The sequence below is a fragment of the Andrena cerasifolii genome, chromosome 9 (assembly GCF_050908995.1).
Source record: "Andrena cerasifolii isolate SP2316 chromosome 9, iyAndCera1_principal, whole genome shotgun sequence".
In the NCBI taxonomy this organism is placed as follows: Eukaryota; Metazoa; Arthropoda; class Insecta; order Hymenoptera; family Andrenidae; genus Andrena; species Andrena cerasifolii.
In genome coordinates, this window is record NC_135126.1 from 12,400,769 (window position 1) to 12,425,057 (window position 24,289).

General features: G+C 49.4%; 1 protein-coding gene across 2 annotated transcripts in view; it reads right to left on the reverse strand.

Annotated features, from left to right (window-relative positions):
- LOC143373027 (cell adhesion molecule Dscam2) overlaps positions 1–24,289 on the reverse strand; it is a 159,249-nt gene that overhangs the window by 26,010 nt on the left and 108,950 nt on the right. For both annotated transcript variants that reach the window (XM_076819792.1, XM_076819791.1), the window contains exons 5-7: positions 20,205–20,354; positions 10,378–10,703; positions 3,265–3,514 (exon numbers count right to left, since the gene is read on the reverse strand). In XM_076819792.1, coding sequence (XP_076675907.1) covers positions 3,265–3,514; positions 10,378–10,703; positions 20,205–20,354 — 726 coding nt within the window. The remainder of the gene's footprint in view (positions 1–3,264; positions 3,515–10,377; positions 10,704–20,204; positions 20,355–24,289) is intronic.

The window sequence follows — 24,289 nt, forward strand, 5'->3', positions numbered from 1 at the left end:
TTTTCCGATAACGTTTCACATTTTTATTTACAAGCTTCCAGACACGTCGGGCCATCGCCGATCCGCTGATACGAAGCGGAGCGTGTCGCGTGTCGCGGCGCGATTTGCGATTCGGTAATTCGACAGGAAGACATTATTTACCGGGCTCGTGATTGCCGTTCCCGTGAACGCGCTAAAGCGGCGGAAATAAAATGGAAGCTTGCCAGTATCGGGACCCGCTGGAAATTCCTGGTCCTACGAAAATGACAATGGGATATCACCGTAAAACCTCCGGCCCCAATCGCATTAAATCTTTTTCATTCGTTTGATCGAGCGGCAAGTGACTGGATATTTACCTGTCCGCGCTTCATAGCGGGGAGGGAAAAAAAGCGGGGAGCAAAACTGTATTAATTTCAACCCTGTCGCCCAGACAATTTAACGCCTTCATTTTCACGAAATATTTTGCAATTTCGACGAACATGTCGCCGAATAATTTGGCTCGGGCCCAGAACCAGCAGTCTCCCTCTCATTTTTCTTTTCCTCCCCTACCGTATGTGCGTTCTATAAACGGCTCTGCACTGCCGTCCGAATAAATTGGAGGAAGAAAAAAAGAGGAATCTACTGGATATATGCTTTCTATGTTACACGCAATACATCTGTTTCCTCTTTCCAAGTCGGTCCGCCATCGTCACAAAAGTTTCCCGCTTTGATTCCTACCCCCTGTTACGCTCGCGTATTAGTCCGATTCCGATTGTTCCGAGCTGCACAAAGCCATAGGCGTTTACGGCAATATTGACCTTTTTAAATCCTGTTCGGCGAGCGCGTGAATTATTCATCAGGATCTGCTACCCGGCGAGACGGGGATACCTACTTATCGGCGCTCGGGAAACGAAATTTATCAGCCGCGCTAAACTGTACACGCGTTCCCAGCCGCCGCGCGGAGCGGCTGGAAAAAAATACGAACGCGGAATACTTTTCGACGTTTAAAAATTTCCCCCCCCCCCCCCCCGACGCAACGCCTCTCCACTGAGAGATGGAGTCGAATGGGGGAGATAAACGGATCTCCCGTCCCTTTCTTTGCTCCCTCGCTCGAGAGCATCGCTCAATATTTGCGAGGAGTACTAACGTTCGCCAAATAAAATGGAACTTCCGTCTCCGTTTAACTCGTTGGAAGTAATTATCGCTGCGCAGTGTAAAATTGGGCGTGTCGGGGCTGTTTGCAACGCGGTAACGGGCTTTCCCCCGATAGTGGCGATACCGTAAGAAACTTTTCCGCCCATTATTCGCGAGACACAATGTCGCGATTAGAGGCTAGATGCCTCGGGGCGATAAACGCCGCTGCTCTTACGACGAATTAATACCGTAAGAGCTGAGGGAATACCAGTACCGGCGGTATATTGCCTGACTCGAGTGTGCTTTTGATGGGACGTGTACGAGGTACTGTCTTCTCTCGCGCTGCATGTATCCTTGCCGCCAGCATAAACACTTTCTGGCGTTTGACGCTCCCGAATGCTAATTTACCCATCTCCTAGTAAAGGAACTTTTCACGTTACTATTTTGAACGCGTCTGGAACGATATATCTCACGTTTCGAGGTACAAACGACTAGCCACAGCAATAATGGACGGATCGCTGTGGGGGAAGGAGGGGTTGGTAAACGTAGACATCTTTGCCCGAGGCACCCGGTGGGTGAGAAATGTCGTTCGATGCTTCAACGTTACGTATACGTGACACTGGGACGGAAATGGCCGTCGGTATGTACGTGCACTTAAGACGACCGACTGACAGTGTCGTTCAAGGTAATGGATTACATCACGTGGAATCGGTGTTCTCGTCCCAAGGTTCCAGCGACAGCCGCAAAATATTCGTCGAAAGCGCTGACGTTGGTCCCCTGTTAGCGTCTTCCCGTTTCGCCCACGCAGTTTTTGCGCGCGAATTTCAAGCGACACCAACACTTCCACCAGCCCCTTCCCGCCGCGCCGCCGTTGGGTTTCTTTCATTCCAGGAGCCGGCAACCAGGCTTCCCACCCTCGTGACTAAGACAAATGGTATGTATTTATTTCACAGCACGCCAGCCAGTGGATTTCTCCTTTCTCCATTATGCATCGCCCTCGTTAAGCATTTTTTTTTTGTTTCGGCGACGCTCCTCCCCTCCCGGTCTTTCTTCTCTTCCCTCGCTCCTTCCCTGCCCCTCTACCTCTTATTCACTCCTCTCCTCCCCTCCGGCCGCTCCTCCGTTCCCTCCTTCGTCTTCTTCTTCTTCGCCTCGTTCGTCTTGCCTCCACGGTCTTACTCCACTTTCCTACGGCTGGGTTTTTTGTCGCGTCGCCCCCGCGCGCCTTTCACCCGGCAGCAACCCGTTTCCCGAGCGAGAACGGGCGAGACCGCGACGCTGAGAGATCGGCAGAACCCGCGGAGTAATGAAAGAATTCGGTTGCGTGTATTGAACGAGAGATTTCCTAGGTACCGGGAGCCGGGGGAGGGTTTAGATCGCGCGGCGATGGAGCAGCCGGATATGACCCAGCTGGGACGGGACGATCGTGTTGTTAGATGAGATATAAATTCCAGGGAGTTAAATTCTGAAGGGAAATTATAGACCGGGAATTTTTATATTTCGCTCGGACGTTCGGTCGTTGGAGCGGATCTGATGAGCCTTTATCCTCAGAGGGAGGGAAGAAGTTTCGGTAGATTGGTCATCGAATTAAGCCCGTGTCGTGTCGAGAGGACGAACTTCGCCGTTAATTAAAAATATTTAACCCATCCTCGGACGGATAACGGGATAAAGGCTCATTGTAATACGTATTTTTTATCGCGTTTAACAGACTTACTTCGCAACGACCGATAAAAACTGCGGCCGGTCGCCGAAGTTTCGCAATAGAGGCTGCACCCCCTGCCGCCCCTTAGTGAACAGTGACCCCGGTAATAGCTTCAATTTAGTCTTATTATTTTCAGACAGGCAAACTTTTATAAAACTCCGCGCAGCTCGTACGCTTGGGTTACGAGCGCTTAGACATGCTAATCCGTCTTGACCCCCTCGGCAGACTGCTTTCTGTACACACCTACGTGTGTAGGTACCTAGGCGAGACGTTAGCTGTTCGAGAAGTTCGTCGCGTAACTCACGCGGCGAGGTGATATATATTTTCATTGACCTTAAATTTTTCAACTTTTGGTAAAGGCAACTTCGCGGCAGGGCACTCTTAACGGCAACTCCGCGCTCGTTTCTCTCACCTCTTCCACGCGCCGTTCACCGCGGCCAGATGAAAGTTTAGGTATTAAATACACTCACCACCTAGGCGCAGCTCCGCCGTTGCCTGGACCATCTCGTAGTCGTTCTTCGCGAAGCACTGATACATCCCCTTGTCGTCCCTCGCGATCGACGATATATGCAACGTGGAGCCGTCGTTCACCAAGATCTTGCTCCTGCCAGAGATCCCTTCTCTCACGGGCAGCCCGTCCTTGGTCCAGGAGATGACTGGGACCGGCTGGCCAGTAACGGAGCACTGAAACTCCGCGTCTTTGCCCAAGTCGACGGTGACCTATAACAGTTATCGATTCGCCAAGGTTATACAGAGCACGTTCACCCATAAATGTCGCTTTTAATCCCCCTCCCTCGACTCTCGTCGGAGCTTGATATTGTTTCCCCTTCGGGAGAAAGTTGGCAAGTCGATTGTTTCGGGAAAATCTGCTGTGCCGCGGGAGAGCGATTCTCCGCGACGTGCTCTCAAACGTAAACTTCGCGTTGACCGTGTAACTGAAGCGGGCCTTTGAAAGACGTAATCTCCTGCGACAGCTTTGTAAATAATTTTTCGTCTTGCTCGCAAACGTAAACGGATCAACGAGTTGGCAAACACAGCTCGACCGGCACCGGCTAGTTACCGGTGCGCGGTTCTCTTCAAAGGATTACACGATACTCCTGTCGGGATGCAGATGGACCGTGCATTTTGTAATTATAATGACGCAAGGTCGGAATCGTGTCGCACGGGACGCTGTAATCCAGTGTGTGCTTACAAACGGAACTGGATACCATTGAGCCAGCATCCCTGTCCTTAGCGCAGGGAATCAGTCTATTAATCTCATCTACCAATTCCCGTCCCCAATATGGGAAAACTTTGATGGATTATTGATCCCGGAAGCCAGCCTTTGATCCTGTCCAACACCGTTCGAAAGTTATGAGATGCTATACGACCTTAGCATTGTGAGTAATTTCTAAAACGGCGGATATGAGCGACGGTAAAACTTGAAGCGGGTCTAGCAGAACGTAATCGAAGTGGAACGCCAGTAGAAAACGCCTGACATAGTCAGACGCAGCGGGACGGATTCCGAACGGCCGTGTTCGGGAATACCAGCGAATTGAATGTCCTGTTGGGTATTTCACCATCCACCTTCGAGAGCTTAATTGCTCCCGGGTCGTACGAGCATCTCCCTTTGATCAACCCGACGGCCTGCCTGATTTATCATTAACGAGAATCGTTTCAGGTAAATGAGGAGCGGTAAACAGTTTAACAATGCCACATGCATGGTCACGTTGGCTATCCGTGTAAAGCAATACTCGTACGAGATATCAGATTTATTTTGCGACATTGCATTGTTATAGGGTCTATGAAAGCTGCAATAATACTGGGTGTATTAAAAGCTTTGTGCAGCTAAGGAGATTATTATCACTGCGTTGGTCCTTCGTTAGTGTCTTTCCCATTGAGGGAATCAGTTTATTTCTATCGAGTGCGTTACGCTTAACCGTGCATCGCGGTGAAAAATTATAAAAATCAAAGATCAAGAATCTGTTTGGATTTTTCGGTTCAGACAAGTCTAACAGCTGATATCGCCTTCACGAACGAGGCATGAATTTTTAACCATGTCATCAAGACCGCTTTCAAAAGCATTTTAAAAGCAATAATTTTATTACTTTTATATATTCTAGTTAGTGTAGAAATGTAGTTTAATAAATAGAAAAAAAGTTTTATTCTGTCACTGTAATTATTTTCGTTGCAATAAATTCCTGAAAATCGCTGAATTTATCGGCGCGCTAACCGGAATGACCCCTTATAGGATCTTCCTACTTATTGTTAGTGTAACGACTGAGAGAAAACTTATTTTTTCGGGAATTAAAAAAAGAAACAAGTATTGCACGTGTCATTTTGCACGTTTGTTCTATCAACTTTTAAGATTACAAAAAAATTGCAAGTAAAAATATCCATTTATAGCGGAAAAGGAGCATCGTGAAGAGAACAATATCCTTCAGGATTCCAGACCGCGATGGTTGCCTGTCAAGTAGAAAAGGCTCGACCCAGTCGGACGTGTTAGACCGCATACCGTGACATGTCGGCAGGGGTGCAGGAATGCCTATGAATGGAGTGGCCTACTGGCATTTGCATATCCGTCTTGGGCGGCTTAATTGATTGCCGATCGGGAATGTCGCCCTTTGATCTCGCTGGGAATCCATCTTATGTATTATTAAAGAGCCTCGTTTATCCGGGCAAATAGGGGGGAGGGGTGTCTACAAAGGTGGGCGAACGCAGGAACGACGATTCTGCGCCGTGATTGCCGGTGATATAGGATAAGTCCGGTATAGTTCGACCACAGGGAGTGTCCGGCCAGTGTATATATTTTAAGACTGACGCAAGAGAGAGCACTGTGTGTCATGCGTCTGATGCGGAGAAAACTATTTCGAAATCTCGAAAAGCGACGATTGGATTAAGTGTGTGCGCTGCAGCCGTTGGTTTCGTGACACTAGATGTTTCAAGTACAAGAATGTTTGCGATTTACGTGGAAAACTGAAGAAGAACTAACACATCAATTAACTTCTCCGTGTATTATACTTTTCGTAAGCTACACTTTTTCTTATTTTTCCAGGTCGGTCTCACCCGTAGTGGGTGGACGCTCTAACCCCGACACGCGGGTGAGACCGACCAGTTGCAGTGCCAATGTTTTTCGTTGAAAACGAAAATAAATATTTGAATTTATCGCGCACTATAATTTATGTATACTCTAAATTGTTTGTGCTTTGCTTTAATTTCTACGAAACGACAAAAATGTGAAGAAACAACGATGCTGCAATTTATTTTCCAAAAAATGGTCGAACTATCCAGGGCTTACAATATCGACAAACATATGTGCATAGAAGTGCACCGTACACTTTACCACAGGATTCTCCTTGCGCGAGGACGTCCTCCGGCTACGGATTTCGAGAGCGTTCCAAGCGTCAAAGGATCGGAAGAGATTCCACGGGCATATCGAGCGTGTTCCAATCGTGTGAAAAACGAGGGTAGGCTCTTCTTATGTGGCTGGAACGGTCGCAATAAGCGGGCCGGCCGGGAGCACGAGGTAAACGGGTCTGGAATCCGGCGGCGTGAGGGGTTTCACACGAGGGTCGAAACGGAAGAATTCGAGGTTGGTGCGCGTCGAATCGAACACTCGTGGCCATTAAATATTGTCGAGAGGGCACCACGTTGCTCCCTCTCCGCCCGCTTCTCTACCCTCCCGGAGCCCAAAGGAAACTGTCTTTTAAACCGAAGGCCGTTTTAAATATCCTTTGATACGGTATTCAACGGGGGTGGGAAGGGACGGGATATAAGATGCGCAGGAGGGCACCTTTAAAGACGACCTAAGAAGCGTCGCCGGGGAAAAAAGAAGCGGCCGAAGGCGTCGCCGGGTTCCCACCTCGGTCCCTTTGTCGCCCCCTTTGTCTTTACGGCTATCTCTCTTCCTCCCCTCATATATACAACTGCATTACCGTGGCGCGCAGCGATGCGTTTATGTCGGCAGTATAACCGCAAGGTAGGCGAAGCCACGCTCGCCGCGCGATGACTCCTTTCGGAGCGCGTTATAAACGAATCGAGAGGGCGAATAAAGAGAATTATTGCAAGAATCTCCGGGAAAAATAGGAGGGGCAAATAGTCATAAATTCCGTGGGACGCGCGCAAGATCGCGCTCAGCTCGTCGCGGAATGCGGAGAAATGTTCTGGCCCCGCTGCGCTGCCGAGAATGTCGCGGGGCGAGCATTCCAGGGGGTACGACAAATGAAATGTAAAGTCGCACGAATGAAACGATTCCCGGCCCCGGAGAATTGGACAAATTGTGCACTGGCAGCGGTATAATTCATTGTGTACGATATAATGAGGTTTTCATACCCACGTTCAATTATACGGGGCTCTTTGCCATTTTCTTTCAATTTTTCCTGGAAAGGTTCATCGGCCAAGGTAGAATAGAAGGGCTATTACGTATCATCTCTAGAGAAACGTAAAATAATGAGGCATTAAACGTCTCGCTAGAGGTTTCTCAAAGGCCTGTGGCTAAAAAAGAAACGCGCCGATGCTTTCAATAAAGCGCCAACTGCGTCGGACGACTTAGCGGTGGGAAATTATCGGTGGGAATGGCAGTCGATATATGAGAGATTCCGTTCGCAATAAGCGTTTCTTTGCTGATCACTGTAAAAGTTACGCGAGAAGCTTCCGGCAAGCGAATGCTATTTCATCGACTGCGTCTCCGTCTCCCTCGCATCCGGCCCCACGGTATGGGCCATTTCTCGATCCCTATCCCCTTCTTTTATATATCCGCGACCCGCCCTCGCTAGACGACCTCGTATCGACCACTTTCTCGCGTTTTCGCATCGGATTGCGCCCCTTTACTGTCGCATTTTCCGTTTGGTCGACGCCCGCACCGAAACTCATAACCCACCGTATCGAGAGGTAGAGATACACCCACTTACTTTCAACGCCTGTCGAATACTAACAGTCTCGCCGTCGAGCAGCCCCGACTGCACCGCGGACGGGACGTCTCGAATAGTGGTGCGGAATGTGGCCGCAACGATCGAGCGTCGAATCGCGTGCACGGGGTTCGAAAATCTGAACGAGAGGCGAACAACAACCAGCGGCTGGCAGTGGATTAGCGTGCGCTCTCCTCGTTCGACCTTTCGCTTCGAATGTTATTAATTATTTCGCTTAGCCCGGTCAATGGACGTCTAGCTAGAACGCTCGTAGGGACGGGTGGAGCGCGGGGCCATCGCGCGGCAGCTCGGCGCCCCGTTGTTTTCGCGTAACAGGAGGATTTTCGCCGGGTCACGCTTAACACGCTGAAACGCGAATCGTGTTTTCGAGCGAGGCTTCGAGCCCGACGCAGCCTAATAACTTCCGCCCGCCGGTAAGTTGCTCGTCAACGGTGGCTCGGCTGATCAAACGAACCGTTGCGCGCCGATCGATGCTGTTTCCTCCGCTTCCGGTCCACGTTACCGGCACAATGCCTGTTTATCGTACCAGGCAGAAGCATCGCGGGTACAATTAACTGGGGCTTGTTAAGAGATCAAAGGAGCTGCGAAGAACTCGCCTCCTCCAGCCTGGCTGCGCAGCAGGCTACTAATTAATGGGAGTTAATACTAATTAATAGGAGCGCTCCGCTCTCGGCGGGGGGGAGCTCGCTGCTCATTATTTCGTCGGCCACGTTCGCGCAGCAGGAGGAAGTCCTGGCTGCGACATTTTTCAGATTTATCCAGCATCTTGGAGACGCGAGGGGCCGCCTTACCCGTCCTCCCGATATCTTGTTTACATGAACGCGATTCTCAATTATCCACATCTGCATCGGCGGGAATTAGTCGACGAGCAGCTCGCTGCCGATGGGTATTTATTCGAAGAACTCGCTGGCGTCTGGCGCGCGACGCTCGAGAGATGGTACTCGTCGAGGTAAGAGGAACGAGGATATCTCATCGACTTAACAAAGTCACGGAGCAACGAACCGTTACGTTGCGCGGGAGTACGCCGCTCCCGTTGGTAGTTTGCAGATCTGCTGGAAATAGAATCGACGCTCATTGAGAAGCCTCCGCTTGGCTGGCGAGGGTGGCGAGGGCGCAGCTGCGAGAAGAAAAAGTAACGGCGGAGGAAGGGAGCCCTCGAGTTGTTTGCAAAATAGAATAAAGGAACTGTAACCTGTTGAGATATCGGGTGGATGAAAAGAAGCTACTTATCATCGAGGACTCCAGCCCTTTCGCATCCATCGTGGAAACGACCGAGTCGCGGAGGAAATTATTCCCAGGGCTCCACGCGGTGTGACCGCCTCCCCTCCGCGCTACTGATAATTGGCTCCTTGATCAGCGGAAGTCTACGAGACGGCGATGCAAAAAAAGTGTCGCGCCGCGATCAGCGACGTAATCGAGAATATGGAGAGAGCCTCGAGATTTCTCGAAGGACGAGTGGGATTATCGAGGGTGAGGCAGGAAGGCAGCGGAAGACGACAGAGCCGACCCCAAATTCGTTTCTGAAATCCAATCGACGGGGAACAGGATACTAACCTGTTGAAGCACCAAATGGATGAGGAGTTTTTCAAGGAGTTCTTCGGATTCCTTCGCATCACCTTCCCGATTACAGACGCAGGGAACGTTTGCAAACATACGGGTAACTTGGCACGCAAATTCACGCGCATTAATGTTAGCAATTGCCTCTTCAATATTGTCGCTTGAGATAGCGAAAAGATATCAAGTACCTAACGAAACCCAATCAAGCAAGTAGGTACTTACAGACAACTCGTTCAAGATTTAAGAAGGTGAATCTTTAGAAAATGACGGCACCACCATCGCGCAATTCGTTATTAAGGGGTCATGCTCAGTCAGGAGGCCGAAAAAAGGGTGATCTTTGGAAATTTTTTACTCAAAAGCTATAACACATTTCTCAAAAAATCTTTCTTCCGTTCAAGGATTGCATCTAGTACCGTGCATCGTATTTTTTTTATTTAAAAATATTTAGCAATAACTAAGTTATTGTCCATCACTCGAAGGTTCTCTAAAAATAAAGGCTTCTGCGGTGACCACTGCTGCTCGAAAGTCGATCATCTAAAATAAAAAATTCAAAAGAATTTACTTATTATATTATATTACCTAGTACTTGAACGAAGGATTTTTCGAAATATTAATTTGGGAAAAAATAGCTGATGTTTAAAGTAAAAGTTTCAACGTTTATCATAAATCGTGCCTGATTTTCGTCAATTAAAAGAAAACTAAGCATAGGATAAAAAAATCCTTCGTTCAAATACTAGATAATATAATATAATAAGTAAATTCTTTTGAATTTTTCATTTTAGAGAAATTTTTTCCCTTTTTTTTAGAGAACCTTCGAGTGATGGACAATAACTTAGTTATTGCTAAATATTTTTAAATAAAAAAATTACGATGCACGGTACTAGATGCAATCCTTCAAAGGAAGAAAGATTTTTTCAGAAATGTGTTATAGCTTCTGAGTAAAAAATTTCCAAAGACCACCCTTTTTTCGGCCTCCTGACCGAGCATGACCCCTTAAAGTCACGCATTGCATAGGGGAAGAATTGATTGGGGCAAACGTTTCCAGAAACGGATCGAGAGAAACGAACGAAAGCTGCTCGATACGAGCACAAAGATGAAAGACAAGTGTCGAGAACTAACCTGTTGAGGTGCCAGGTGGATCGAGAGGCTACTTATAATAGAGACCTCCAATTCGACCCTCTCGGAACCAGCTGTATTATTGGCGTGGCATACGTATCGTCCAGCGTCCTCGGATCTGGCCGATTCTAGCACCAGCACGCCTGCCCTGGCATGAATCCTTTCGGAATTGAAGATCATCGCCGTGCCCGACACGGACTCGCGAAACCACAGGTACATCGGTGGCGGGATCCCTGGCGAAATGCAGGACAGCACGATATTTTCCCCGGTCCGTATTGGCGCTGGGCTCATTCGCTCGTTGAATCGTGGCGATACCGGACTCCGATGCTCTGAAAAAGAGAAGCACACCGAGACTGTATTTCACCTTGACCCCAAGATATCTGGTAGAGCAGAATACACGTAAAAGTAGCGATTAACGAGCGAACTCCCGTTGAAAAATCTCTGCACGGAGCAAACGGTACTCGCTGATTTAATTTCACCACTTCGCACACGTAGGGACCACGAGCGGCCCAACAATCGGGATACATTCATCGTTTCGTCGAACGAACGTTTCGCTTTGAATCTCCGATTTCATTCCTCAGATTCCTCTCCCCGGGCAATTACTTTCTCGTGGAGCGAGCAAACGGCGAAAGTTCGCTATTGGAAGCTGGGGAATTGATGTGTTATTCCAAGCCCCGCCGCGATGAGGTTTCACATCCCCGATTCGATGGTTGCGTTAAAGGTGGGTATAACTGGCTGTACTTCAGCGAGGCCCGCTCAAGTGGGCCATGAATCGCGACGACGAAAAAAGACGCCGCTAAAAACGGATCCTCTCCTACGTCAGTTTTTCTCCGCCTGACCGCCACTCGATACCACCAAGTAGATTTCGAGTCTCTTGGCCATTACCGAGGAAAGAAATCTCCGCGGGCTTGTTGGAGGAGACAAAGATCTCGGCATCAATCTTTCACGCGCGTGAAGGTGCTGCTTTTGTTCCTGCTACGGTATTATCCGAGTTAGTATTCCTGGCAAATTTACATTCATTTCCTTCCTCTCGCCCGCTGCCTCGTCCCACATTCCCGCATTACTTTTCCCGCTTTAGTTACGCGTTACGAACGGCGAGCCTGCATTATTAATTCGAACAGACGAAACAGCTTTTACCTTGCAGCGCGTTAAGCGACGGCAGGGAATGTTGTTTCGCTGTGCCGGAACCGCATCAAAATTTCATGTTTCATAAACATTGCACCCGATCGACGTTGCATTTGAATAGTGACAGGTAATTGTAAGCCGAAATAGCACTGGGATTTTTCTCCGCTGACATGTGTCGCGGTTGCGAGATCGCTGGACAAGGTAAATGCCAAATGGTCACTGCGACTCGTCAACATTGGCCATCCATTGTTAATCAAAATATACACATATGTCTAGCAACCTGGAAATACGCGCTGACCAATGAGGGATTGGAGTTATATTACCGAACACAGCCCCCCCCCACAGACGCATTAGCGTTTCATTCCTCCAAATAGAGGTCGGGTCTTAAATGGAGGCCCGCGATGACGGACCATTTCATTTCTGTTTTAGTGACGCTTAAACGCCGGATGGTGTTTGTCGAATAGTTGAACCTCCCGACGCCAGAGATTTTTACAGCTGCACTATTTTATAATGGCACGTTCGCTTTGTCTGGTCGGCGTTATTATTGTAATTTAAGCTGATGGCGTATTGATCGTCGCTTGCCTCTATCTACCTCCCTCTCGCTCGCCCTTTAGCTCTCTCGCTGCCTCTCCAACCGTTTCTCTCTCTTTCTCTCTCTCGATCTCGCTCTCACTCTCTCCACTCTCTCTCTCTCCCTCTCTCTCTCTCTCTCTCTCTCTCTCTCTCTTCAGGCTATACGATCTTCCTCTCTCTCTCGCGCCAGTGTGCAATTCCAGTTGCCATATTCCAGCAACGCCCCGCCACCACACCCTTGTTCATACTCCCGCTGGCTGCACCGTCCTCGTGCATATGCACGCTCAAAACTTTTTACGCCATTTACATCCGACTTACGCCAAAACGTCGGCCGTAGTTTCCCGTAGAACGTCCGGCACCGGGAAAAAATGCCAACTCCGTCGGGTCGATCGATCCGCGGAATCGAAAAGGGGATCGTTTACCAGCGATAGCGTCGGCGACGAATTGTTCATTAGCGCACCGATGACTCTCCCGTTTCGCATCGACGCTCTTTATTCACGCTCGACGTTCCACCGGTGTATCGGGCCGCTGTTGGCTACCTGATCAGCGAAACCATCCGCTCGCCGCGTCTAAGTAGAATACGCGCCATCCCCACGGACGCGCGCGATTCCTCACGGGAGGTCCTCGAATGTGTGGACTTTTCCGCAACGCTAACTGAGAGTCCGACTGGCGGGGAGGATTACTCGAAAAATTGTGAAGCGTATTTCCTCGAAATGCTCTTAGCGCGAAGGCAGTAACAGCAACAATGTTTGCGACAGTTAAAAAGTTAAACAGAGGGGGGAGAGAAGTTTAATTAATAGGATCGGCTGCAAGTGATTTCCATGCAGGGTAGACCGGGGGCGGTAGTAACACTTTGACTTTGAAATACGATTACGCAAAAGCTATTACAGTTACAACAACAGTGTTTTTTTACGAAAATGTTACTTACTTAAATGACATTATTTGTGCCACAACAGTTTCGCTGTATGTCAAGTAGTATTCCGGTTATTAATACAAAATGAGAAGCGGAGAAAGTGTTACAATCGCCCCCGACCAGGTTGTTGAACTTAAATTATAAATTTTTATTAACGAGACACTTAAAAGTGATAAGTAACGATCAGTATTACTTTAAAAATGGCCAGATTAATTATTAAAAATAGAGAAAACACGTACTTGCAAAGGGAGTATTTATATTACAATTTTAAATCAGTAAGGAAAAGTTACTTCAGGGTATCGAAAAGTTAGTTTCGTCACTGTGCATCTCTATTTTGTATCTATACTGCTAGAATATGGATATTGTGTATTCGAAATGCCATTGTTTATCATATATCCAAAATGTGTGTTAATATCTATCATATATTTTGATATATTTAACGTGTCACAATCGCTCCCGGTCTACCCTACACAAACTCGGCTCGCGGGCACGGTATTTTTAAGCGAAACGCAACAGCCGAACGGACTGAACGCGCTGAAACTAACATCTTGATATCCTTTGAGCCATCAGTCATTGACTGCGTAATCCGAGGGCTTCCCGCCGCTTCACCCGCGAGCGAGAGGGCACGCGAACGTGCGCAGACGAGGCCAGACGCAGCAGCGGGAAAAAACGCGGCCGAAGGGAGAGGAAACCGCCGCAGAACGATGTCCAATTAAACCTTTCGCGCCGTCGACTCCAATTAACACTCTATTAAATATACACCGGCGCGTGTATCGTCGGCAAAGCGAATTCCAAATGGCTCCAGGTCTTTCTCACGTATTTACTTGGAACAAGCGGCTTCACCCTGGATAAACTTGCCACTAATTAGCCGTGCAGTGTGTCACTCGCCGCGCGTCGCCCGTTCGTGCCCGCCTTTTCCCGCCATCAAGACACCTCCAACCGGCACGAAACTCTTCCCACCCTTCGCCCTAGAATCTCGCGGTCGCGCCTTGAACGCGTATAACGCGCTCTCCCGCGGTAGCTTGCTAGCGAGAGGGACCGTGTGTCGAAATGCAGAGAGAGGAGAGGATAATTGAAGTGGATGTCCCACCCTTGGCTGCTACTCTCTCGAAAACGACGATAAATGTGACCGTCGAAATAAAAGGAGAAAGCGCGAGCGTTCTCCCGCGAGCGTGCGCCGGAGGGAGGTCGAGAGTTTGCGTCGACGGAGCCGATGTCGAAAGGGCGTCCGATTCCACCCACCGGGAGAAGACGAGGCCGGCGGGGAATTAGTAGATCGTTCGGGCTTCGTTAATTACTCGGCGACGCGAGTTTCTGCATTAATTGTAGCTGATATTGCTGGCAGCCGTATTACGTCGTTGACTAATTACGCCATCGAAACAGCGGCCTCTCGAACCGATGGAGCGCATACGTAATTTAATGCGAGCCGCTGATTGCTTCAGAATTCAGGTCACAACGCGCGACACCCGGGCGCAATTTGGGCGCAAGACGTATACCCGTGTTTCCGCGCGTATCGCCCGCAATTCCGGATAATTATATCTCTGATTTATACGGACGGCCGAAGGGGAACGGAGGCCCTCGGAACCTGACGCGTTTTACCCCCCGTCAAAGTTGCCCGCCACAGGTCGGCGCGAGCAACGGGAGCAAAGGGATGCTCCAACAGACCTGCAACTCAACCGGGTATATTAGATTAGAAGACTCCGGCTTGGAAATGAAGATTTACCGCGCCATGAGCGTTTCAACCAGCGCCGCTGCAACGGCTCCGCTCCGCTTCGGCCCCTCGGGACCTTGGAAACTTGAGGTTTAAAATCGCTGCGGTTCAGACGAAAAGTAATTCCTCCGGTGTATGTTAACGTTGAGTTTAGAGAGGGAGATAGGTACACAGGAGCCAGTCTTTACTGTTTGGCGTCGTAATTCCCTTGAAATGATATAGTAGGTTGTTATTGGCGAGTACACTACTCTTCATTAGCGCCAGTGTCTAGGGTACATGGTATAAAGCGTCGCGCGAACAGGGATCGTGAATTAGACTCGAAGGTATTGCCATCGAACTGGGGAATAGTTTTTACAGGGAACTGCCGCGGAAAGATTCATTCCCCGCGGTTTTTCCGTTAAGCATCCCCGCTCGCGACGGCTTTAATGCGTTCTAGTAGTGATTTACGTGTTTGGAAAGTGTCGGTGTTGGTGGGAGGCGAGCAAAGATTCTTCCTTCCTCCGAGTTCCCAACCCCAGTGTTTTTTTTTGCGGGGAGTTCGACTGGGAGCAGGATGCAGGACGGCGTAATGCGCCGCGTGCCTTCTCCCGTTTGTTCTTCAGGACTGGAAGGTATTTACTTACTCCCTCCTCCTCTGTATACCGTGTATCTGTTTCCGCCGGTGCATAAAGGGAGCTCGGAGTTTGCGCGGCAAAAACGTGCATATAAATAAAGAAAGCGCGGAGCGAGAAAACAGAGAGGATGACGGTGGGTGTCTGGTATCGCACTGCAAGGATCTTCTATTGTGGAATTAACGATCCTGCCGCGCAGCTCGAGGATTAACGTGTCATATTCGGAGTCTCGAGGCGTGAAACCCAAGAAGATTAATGCCCGGGATGTAACGCCGGCGTATAAAATTCAAACTCCACGGGACAAATAACCTGCGGGACGGACGAATCACTGAGTTCGACTACTGCGCGCGTCTCGGCGTGAGAAGCGAAGGCGCTCTGCCTTCATTCGTCTTCGTCGATGAACCGCCTCGTCCCTCTTCTTTTAGGAATTTTTCCACGGATACAAGTCGATCGCAGCTGCGTATCAAAACGGAATCACGGTCCCTCGGAACGCCGAAATTATTGCGCGGATACATGGGCGCTTGAACTCGCGACATCTGATTCTACTTGATACCTCGAGTGCTCCGGTACCATACGATTCCATACAACTACCATGACAATCATCCGAGTGCGACGAGCTCACGGACGAAGAGGGAAATCGGGGGGAGCAGGACCTCGAGCGTGCAATTCGACTCGTCGAGTCTTCGAGCGGATTCCGAACATTACGAACCGCCGGCATTACTCGTCTAGTTCCTTGCAAATCATCGTATTCGGCGTGCTCCTTGTTCCCGTGCACGGGCGAGTGTGCACACGCATACACCGGCCGAGCGCTGTGCACGTACGTACGTAGCCCGGTGTAGAGGGTGCAGAAAAGAGAGATACAAGTAGGTTGGGCTCGATAAGATTGCAGGGTAGCGAGCGAAGGGATTGGAGCCGTGATGGCTGCATTGTTTCTTGCCGACGTTGCTCCGCAGACTGGCTGCATCCTGGCACTGTGGATTGTACTTTGCGTTTTCGTCGAGTCTCCAATAGGGCGATATCCCTCCGACCCCCTTTTCTTCGTCGCGCGCCTCCTTCTTCGCCACCCCCCTCGGCCTTCTCTCCTCTTTATCTCCTCGACCCCCCCCCCCGGTTTCCCGCCGGCCATCCCCGTCATCGACCGGCAAAAAAGCCACGGGGGTATCATAAAAGCGCGCCACGAAGGAACTGCTCGCCTTATTCCACGGATTTACGAAAGTTCAACAGTTCTCCGGGCTGCCTGGCGAGAGTCTTTAAAGTACTTAGAAGTAATACCGTGAACGTGCGCGGATAGTGACCTGTGGATCTCTCCTCTGTTTTCCCACCGCCCCTGTTCCACCCCCCTGCCGCTTCCGTCCACGTTTCTCGACTAAACGCGATAAATCTGCATTTACAATTTCCAACGGTGCGCGTTTATCATCGTGACAACGCTCTCCGCGCTGCTTACACCGGCGTTCCCGAGCGTGGTATCGCGAAATTTTGTTTGCAGCTCCGCCCGAGAACTTAGAAACGATAACACCCCCGCACCTCGGTCTGTGTCGTTAAACGCGTACCAATATTTCCCTGCCTTTTCCCAGCTTCGAGGAGATACCGTTCCCGGAATCGTGACTGAGCTCCCGTTGAAAGCAACTCTGTAATTCGTTCGAAACTTTCGCCACTATCATAAACGAAGCTGCGCGTAGAAAGTTCTTGGTGAGAGGGGGTGTTCTGTTGCACGGTGGATGACCACGACGTAAGTTACATTTCGGGATTTCGGCCGAGACTCCGAAGAACGATTCATCGTCGGACTGCCACCCGCGGTTGGCTTCCATTCTCCGGCTCCGCCGAGCAAAAAGCCGGGCGACGACGAGTTCCAGCCAATAAAAGCGAAGATGCTAAACTCCCAAGAAACTATTCGACCGCCCGGACTAATTCGACGCTCGGTTAAATCGAGCTGAACTACCGGAGTGGCGAGAGGAGAGGAGACTCTTCGACGGATCTCGGGGCTCGAACTTTCTTTCCGTTCAAGTTACCGCGGAATCGAATTAAACGTACCGCCCGGGGTGGATATCAATTGATCGCTCGAATGCGATCGACCCGATACAGACGGAAACTTTCCTGCCTATTATCGAGCACGGTTTCGGATGTACTAATATAACTTTCGAATTCGTAGCGGTTTGTTTTAGGAGGAATTGAAGACGAAGCCGGTGCTGTCAGACAACGCTTCCTCTCATTGCGATTCCCGAACCTGTGCATCGAACTCGAAGAGCAGAGAGAGACAGCGAGTAGAAAGAGAAAGAGAGAGAAAGAGAGAGATAGAGAGAGAGAGAGAGAGAAAGAGAAAGAGAAAGAGAAAGAGAAAGAGAAAGAGAAAGAGAGAGAGAGAGAGAGAGAGAGAGAAAGAGAAAGAGAAAGAGAAAGAGAAAGAGAAAGAGAGAGAGAGAGAGAGAAAGAGAAAGAGAAAGAGAAAGAGAAAGGGAAAGAGAGAGAGAGAGAGAGAGAGAGAGAGAGAGAGAGAGAGAGAGAGAGAGAGAGAGAGAGAGAGCTCACAGACACAAATCTGAAAGTGGAAACCTGTGAAGGGGTTCTGGAGCATATAAAGTCTCCGATTTCTCAGTGAACTAGTTTTTTCGGGTCCCGAGGGGAAAATATTTCGTAGCTGTTCCCCCGAAACACGAGAAGGAAGTACTAAACATCGCGGGGGTGAGACGCGACGCGGGGCAATGTACAGATTAAACTTCCCCCTCCCAGTCGTTCGCCCGAAAAAGTTCCCGCACGGAGAGCATTCTCAGATTTCTCTTCGCGGCGGTTTCCTTTGGTCGCGACGAGTGGGCGACTGGGGGTGCCCTCGGACGAGTATCGGGAAAGGAAATGCGCAGCGCATATCTTGCATTGAGTGCTGGCTCCATTAGACCCGGGCTGCGATGCAGCCGCGTCTGGCTTAAGGAATTCCAGCGTTAAATGGTCCGCGGTTCATCCCGCTGCGCTGTCTAATGGACAGCGAGCTTAAAAGGCGGCGCTTCCCTAAAATGTCGCGGCTGCGGAGTGTTGTAACTGCGACGTGACGGCGGCGAGTAGGGCCAAGTAGGAGGAGAGGGCTCGCGAAAAATGCCAGGCCGGGTAATGGCGGTGACTGCGATGAAAAGGGGAACCGACAGGTGCCGCGAAAACAAGACGCTGACGCGAGCGGGCGCTCGCCTGCCGGTGTTTTCCCTCGCTGTGTTCTAGCTGCCTCGCAAGACAGATTAACCTCCCGGCGCCTTAACGCCGTGACTTGATCCCCTAAGTTGGTTTGCGCAGTCTAACACGCGTTAGATTCCAGCATCTCCTCCGAAAGGAAACGTTCGACCAGACGTCGTGAGACTTAGAAGCTTCCCCTCCTCTCGAATAGAAGTTGGCGTTAAATGCGGCTTCAGCCGTGAGCTCGGTCACGCCGAGATTTCTTCCAGCGCCGCGCGAAACCCAAGATGTCGAAACTCTTACTTGGAGATCGCACTTGTAGCACTTGCAGCAATGGCCCACTGATTTCGTCGTTGAAGGCTGCGAGCGACTAACGAACAATATGTTCATCTCGCATTCGATTCGGCGGCGTCTCTATTCCAGCCAGCGGAGCATCTCGGCTTGCACTTTCATCATTAGCTATCCATTGTTCCAGCCGCTCATCCACATTCGACCCATTTTGTGTCTTATGAATCAGCAGCTCTGTGCCACTAGACGCGAAGTGCGCCAACGAATCGTCGTGTTCACAGCTAGATCGTTAACAGGGGGGTTGATTACCATCGCTTAGATAATCGCGCGAGCACCGACAAAGGAAGGGTTTGACGCACGATCCTCCCGGCGAAATTGCATTAGAAAGAAAAAAAAGGAAGACGGATTTAAAACAAGGGCCGAGAGGAGGACGGGCGGCAGAAACAAACGGGTCGAGTATATTGCGCGGGCACATGCACAGTGTCCGCGACAATGCTCGTAATTACGTTATAACCTATTTACCGGGGTGCACCGGGAGCAGGGCGTAAAAGCTGCTGGCCATTCGGAATCAGCTCGTATTTTCAGCGATGTCGGTACATTTTGTTTACGACTCGGAGCACTTCGTCGACGCAGAAACAGGCGCGCGCGCGCACACACACAGCCGAACAACACCCACGGACCCCGTAGTGCGGACGTTTCGGCCATTAGCATTTCGGACACTCATGATTTATTCATGAAGAAGGCAGCGCGCGAGCGTTACGCGGCAGCGGGCTGTCGGCCTCTGCTACCGGGAAACGCGCAACAATGCATTATGATTTACTATGCAAAAGGTATGCGTGAGACCGTTATATAAACGCTTGTGTTTAAGTAGTATGCGCGAAACGTTCCCCCGGATAACCCTGAGAAATGCCTCGAATCAACGGCCGCTCACGTACCACCCCGGCGACCAGCAACTTTAATCGCCATTATGCCGACGCAGCTTCCTCCGCACGGGCGACGAGCAGATACACGTGATTCCGCCTCCTGCTGGCAAATTTTTCTGAGGATTACCAGCGCGGTTCATCGCTCAAACACTAGCCGGCAAAAACGCGTAACGGCGCGAATTAACTGGCCGAAGTGATGGAACGCCCGGCAATCAATTGTAATTTATGGACAGTCGCTTCTTTCCCTCATCTGGGCCATCAACAACTCTGTCTCCCCCGAGTTTCGCGTATAAAAATCGTTGTATCAAATAAAGCTACTATCGTATCGTTAGAATTGTCGAAATAGATTGATCATAGCCGTTCCCTCTCGCCGTGGAACCTCGACTTCCCGGCGTGGGCTCTGGCCGAGCGAAATTTCCGCGTGCATTTCACATCATTAAACATTCACTTGGCTGAAAGTTGGAGGTTGGGGCAGCTCGTGGACGGACGATCCAAGGGATAACGGCAGGTGTGCGATACAGGAAACTTACCAGTCAGGACGAGCCGGGCGAACGAAGAACTTTCGACAGTGTCCATTGTGACATGGTGCACGGTCCGGCATCGATAACTGGAATGGGTATCGGCTGAAATCACCGAGAACACTAGAAGCTCCCCGGTCGGCAGCATATGATATTTCCCATCTGAAAGCAGATACGTATCACTGATTCCACGATATACACTATACACCTCTCTCTCTCTCTCTCTCCCTCTCTCACACACGCACACACAATGTTCTTTATCCCTCTCCCGTTTCCCTTTTATCGAAATTCCAAGGCAATCGTTGCGCGTTCCTATGCCACGGCGCGCTTCCATTAATATGCAAATTTCTTTAATGGAAAATCCTCTCTGTTTCCCGCGGCGTCGCTGCACGTGTCATAAATCGACGAGCAATAAAAGTAGGAGGACGGAAAATCATTTGAAAACTAGGCCCCTACGTTAATGGTGGCCAACGGCGCCATTAAGTGGCCGTGTAAAATGAAAATTCGACCGACAGGCCGCTCCACAGTGGTTCCAACCTGGAAAAAACCCTAAATTATGAAAGTCGGGTTTTTAGGTATCGATTATTATTTTCTGGGAGACAATGAACCAATCTATCTTGCTATGAAAAGGGATATATGTTTTTCTCTTTAATACGGAAGTAAAATGCATCTCAAGTAGACCTTCCATGTGCTAGCGAGATTCTGACAGCTTTCTAATCAAAGTTTCCACATTTTCCTTTTACTTTTGGGGACATTTATAATCAAATGAATTATGTATTAGAAACGGCTATAGTCTCAGCTTATGTATGACGTAATTAGTTTTCAAAATACATAACCGAAATCCTGTTTTCGAGCCTTAAAGAAAGGTACGTATAATTTGAGGTTGTAACTGCTTTTTGTAGGCCTACAAAAAAAGTTACGCGTTCCTACGTTCTCTTGAAGATATATTTTGAAAGTAGATACCATCACATAAATGTCCTGCAGAAATCAGCTGCTACTTCTTGCAACATTAGCTGATATTAATGTTTAAAGTGCGAGAACGCATGAAATTTTGGGGGTACAGCAGGACTCCTGAGTAGGTTCACGGCTCTTCGCTACGCGTTTCGGATGATTTTCGTACCTGTACAAAATTGTTACTCTCATAGGAATGCATTCCAACAAAACGATTTAACACCATGTCAAATGTGTATATTGCAAATCATGTGAAATTCATAAAAGGAAATTTGAAGCCACGCAATATGAAGATTCGTTAGTAATACATGTGAATGCTCTCGTGGCATGAAAACAGCAAGCAAGTATAAACTATGAAACAGTGTTTTTGTTTATTGTTTTAAAGATTTGCTTCATTGTATAATGACCCGTGTTGTATATAAAGTAATGTATAATTTACGTATGTTAAAATGTTAGTTTATAACGCCTAATTACCCATTTTATAAAATTGAATCAAATTACACATTTCATGTGTAAAAACGTCATATTAAATTATCTCTTTAATATTACATTAAGTTTCATGTTTAAGAAGTAATATGAAACAAAAATAATTAAAAAATATTGAGAAATGCCGAAGTAATGAGTTTTTTCCACTTTCTCCTCTATGCATCGGACCACTGTGCGCTCTCTCCCGGCCCCAGTGCCGGGCTTGACCGAAATAACGGGTGCGTTCGTGCCGAAGCCCGCGGGGGATGCGCGCGGGAACCAGTTAATTCCATACACCCGCCCTCGGATCGATGCTCGCGAAAAAAATCCCGCGACTTACCGCGCCGTCAATCGTGTAACCCGGACTTAGCGCGGCTGACCTTTCGCGAGATAAAATATAGCTCCACGCGCGGCCGTCGAGCGGATACCGTATCGGGCCGTCGTTCGATTTCGTTCCTCCTTTTTTAGCGAACTCGACAAAAAGTTGAACGAGCAACTGTGACACCGAAGATACCCTCGGTTTACTAGATTTCCGAGTTGGTATTCCCCCGAATCCAGTTCTCGTGCATTCGTCGCAGAATATACATATAACTGGGTCCAGGGCGCAGGGGACAACGAATGCAGAATGATTTATCGTACAGTTTATCACCTGTCATTTTCGAATATTTAATCATGCGCGAATCGTCGCGGAGTAACAGGAAAATAATTTCGCGGGGCTGTTTGTTCGTCCGGGACATAATATCGCAAAAATACACATCATCGGCGAGAGTCACGCGGACCATCCGTCATAACGGTCGAAAATAATTCTAGGTCAGGCATCCGAATCGATAGTCCCGAAAATTTACAGATGGCCGCGCCGGTCGCGTCGGCTGACGTCTATCCAGGCCTCGAGCAGGTCTTGCCGATCGACGCCTCGGAAAATCGTCGATCTTGGAGAGTGCATACCAATTCGATCGCATTTCCCGGCGACCTGTCGAGGTGACAGCGCTCGGAGCGCAACAATGCAAAGGGGGATGCACCGGGTAAATTGCAGTTTTAAGGAACCGTTAAAAGCCATTTGGACAGGCTTGGAAGTTGGCGAGCTCGCGGGCAAAGGGGGTGAAAGTCGGAGGGGCGGGTGGCTTTGGTGGACAACGAGGGAAACGGAACGCTTGACGAGAGGAACGGCGACGTGGGCCCCGCCTTCTAATGTAAATTACGCGAAATCGTTGCACGAGTGACGCTGCGCGACACAAAGGGACGCTTTAGTCGCTATTTTTCCTGCTTTTTTCCCAGGCCGACACGAAATATATTACGTAAATTCCCCTTTTCCCGCGGCAGTGTCAGCGAGACTGCGCGGCTCCTCGCTGGCGTCCCTGTGTGCGCCACGCGTGGCGCGGCGGAAAATGCATCGCGGGAAAATGTTTTTGCTCGCGTTCGCACCTCGACGTATAAACGACTGTATTTGCACCGATACAGTATTCATGCTCGTTGTTCTACCCGCTCCCGACTCGCGTCAGCCTCCGTCCCGGCTTTTTGCATTCACCGGTTCGTGTAACAGTGTCAATATTTCGTCGCTGGCTGCCGCGCGCCCCGACGCGCGGTCGTATGTGTGTATTGCATTATTCTCGAGGAAATTGCTCGGAATTCCAGCCGTTGAAACGCGTCGGATATAACTGGCGTGTGTAGGAGCGCGCCTAAGTCTGGATACCATCGGGTGCCGCGCCACGGTTTCACGGCGATGCAATTCCAACGGGGGAGACGGCCAAATAAAAATGTCCGGACGAGAGGGGCGGGCGGAAAATTCGCTGCGTAAATCGACCATAAGATTACGAAGCTCCCCGTAATTGGAGATTGTGCCCGAACGGTTCGCGCGATCGAGGCCGGCGTACAAGTGATACGAGGATCCCCGTCCGCGGCTGATGAATAGCGCGGCTCGACTACTGGCAAAATTTCAAGCGACGAATGCCAGACGGTTCTAGCCCCGATAAACGCAACGGAACGTTAAAAACATCCACCGGCAATTTAGTCGCCCGCTCTCTAGTCTGTAATCGATCCACCCAGCGATATAAACTCAAAGGACGAGAATTTACTGGCCGCGCAGCGCAAATAGTAGCCGCGCGGGTGTAGAAATCCGGTAACCGAGCATCAAAAGTATTGGGTATAAATACCCCAACTATTCCAATCTCTGCAAGAACTCCGTTATACCGGGTAGCCGTGTATTGGAAAGCTTCGTTGAAACGCCAAACATCCGATCAAATTCTCCACTGTTTAACTAAACCGGGTATGCACATGTAGAGGGATATTTTTTCTCGAATGCTTCGTAGACCGAGAGAGGGGAAGCAAGGATGGCCGGCGTTGTATAGTGCCTCTACGAGCTATAGTGACTTAGGTGTGAGGTACCCAGCGGGGTGTTAACCGATACCCTGCTGGGTGCGGGCCGCTAAACGTGCCCCCACCACTACCTCTTGCAGGACTGTGTTTAGGGAAGACCAGGACAAAACCTGGGCCCTAAAGGGTAAAATAAGTTATTAATATAAAATAATTTATATTGCCACTGTTGTAATGCGCTACATAGGGTAAAGGCAGGTAATATGGAACGGCTCCTAATAGGGAACTTCGTGAAATTTCGATAAAGAAATAACGAACTCTTCAGGCAATCGTGTATACTAGATTCCTAAACACAATAGACGATGATACTG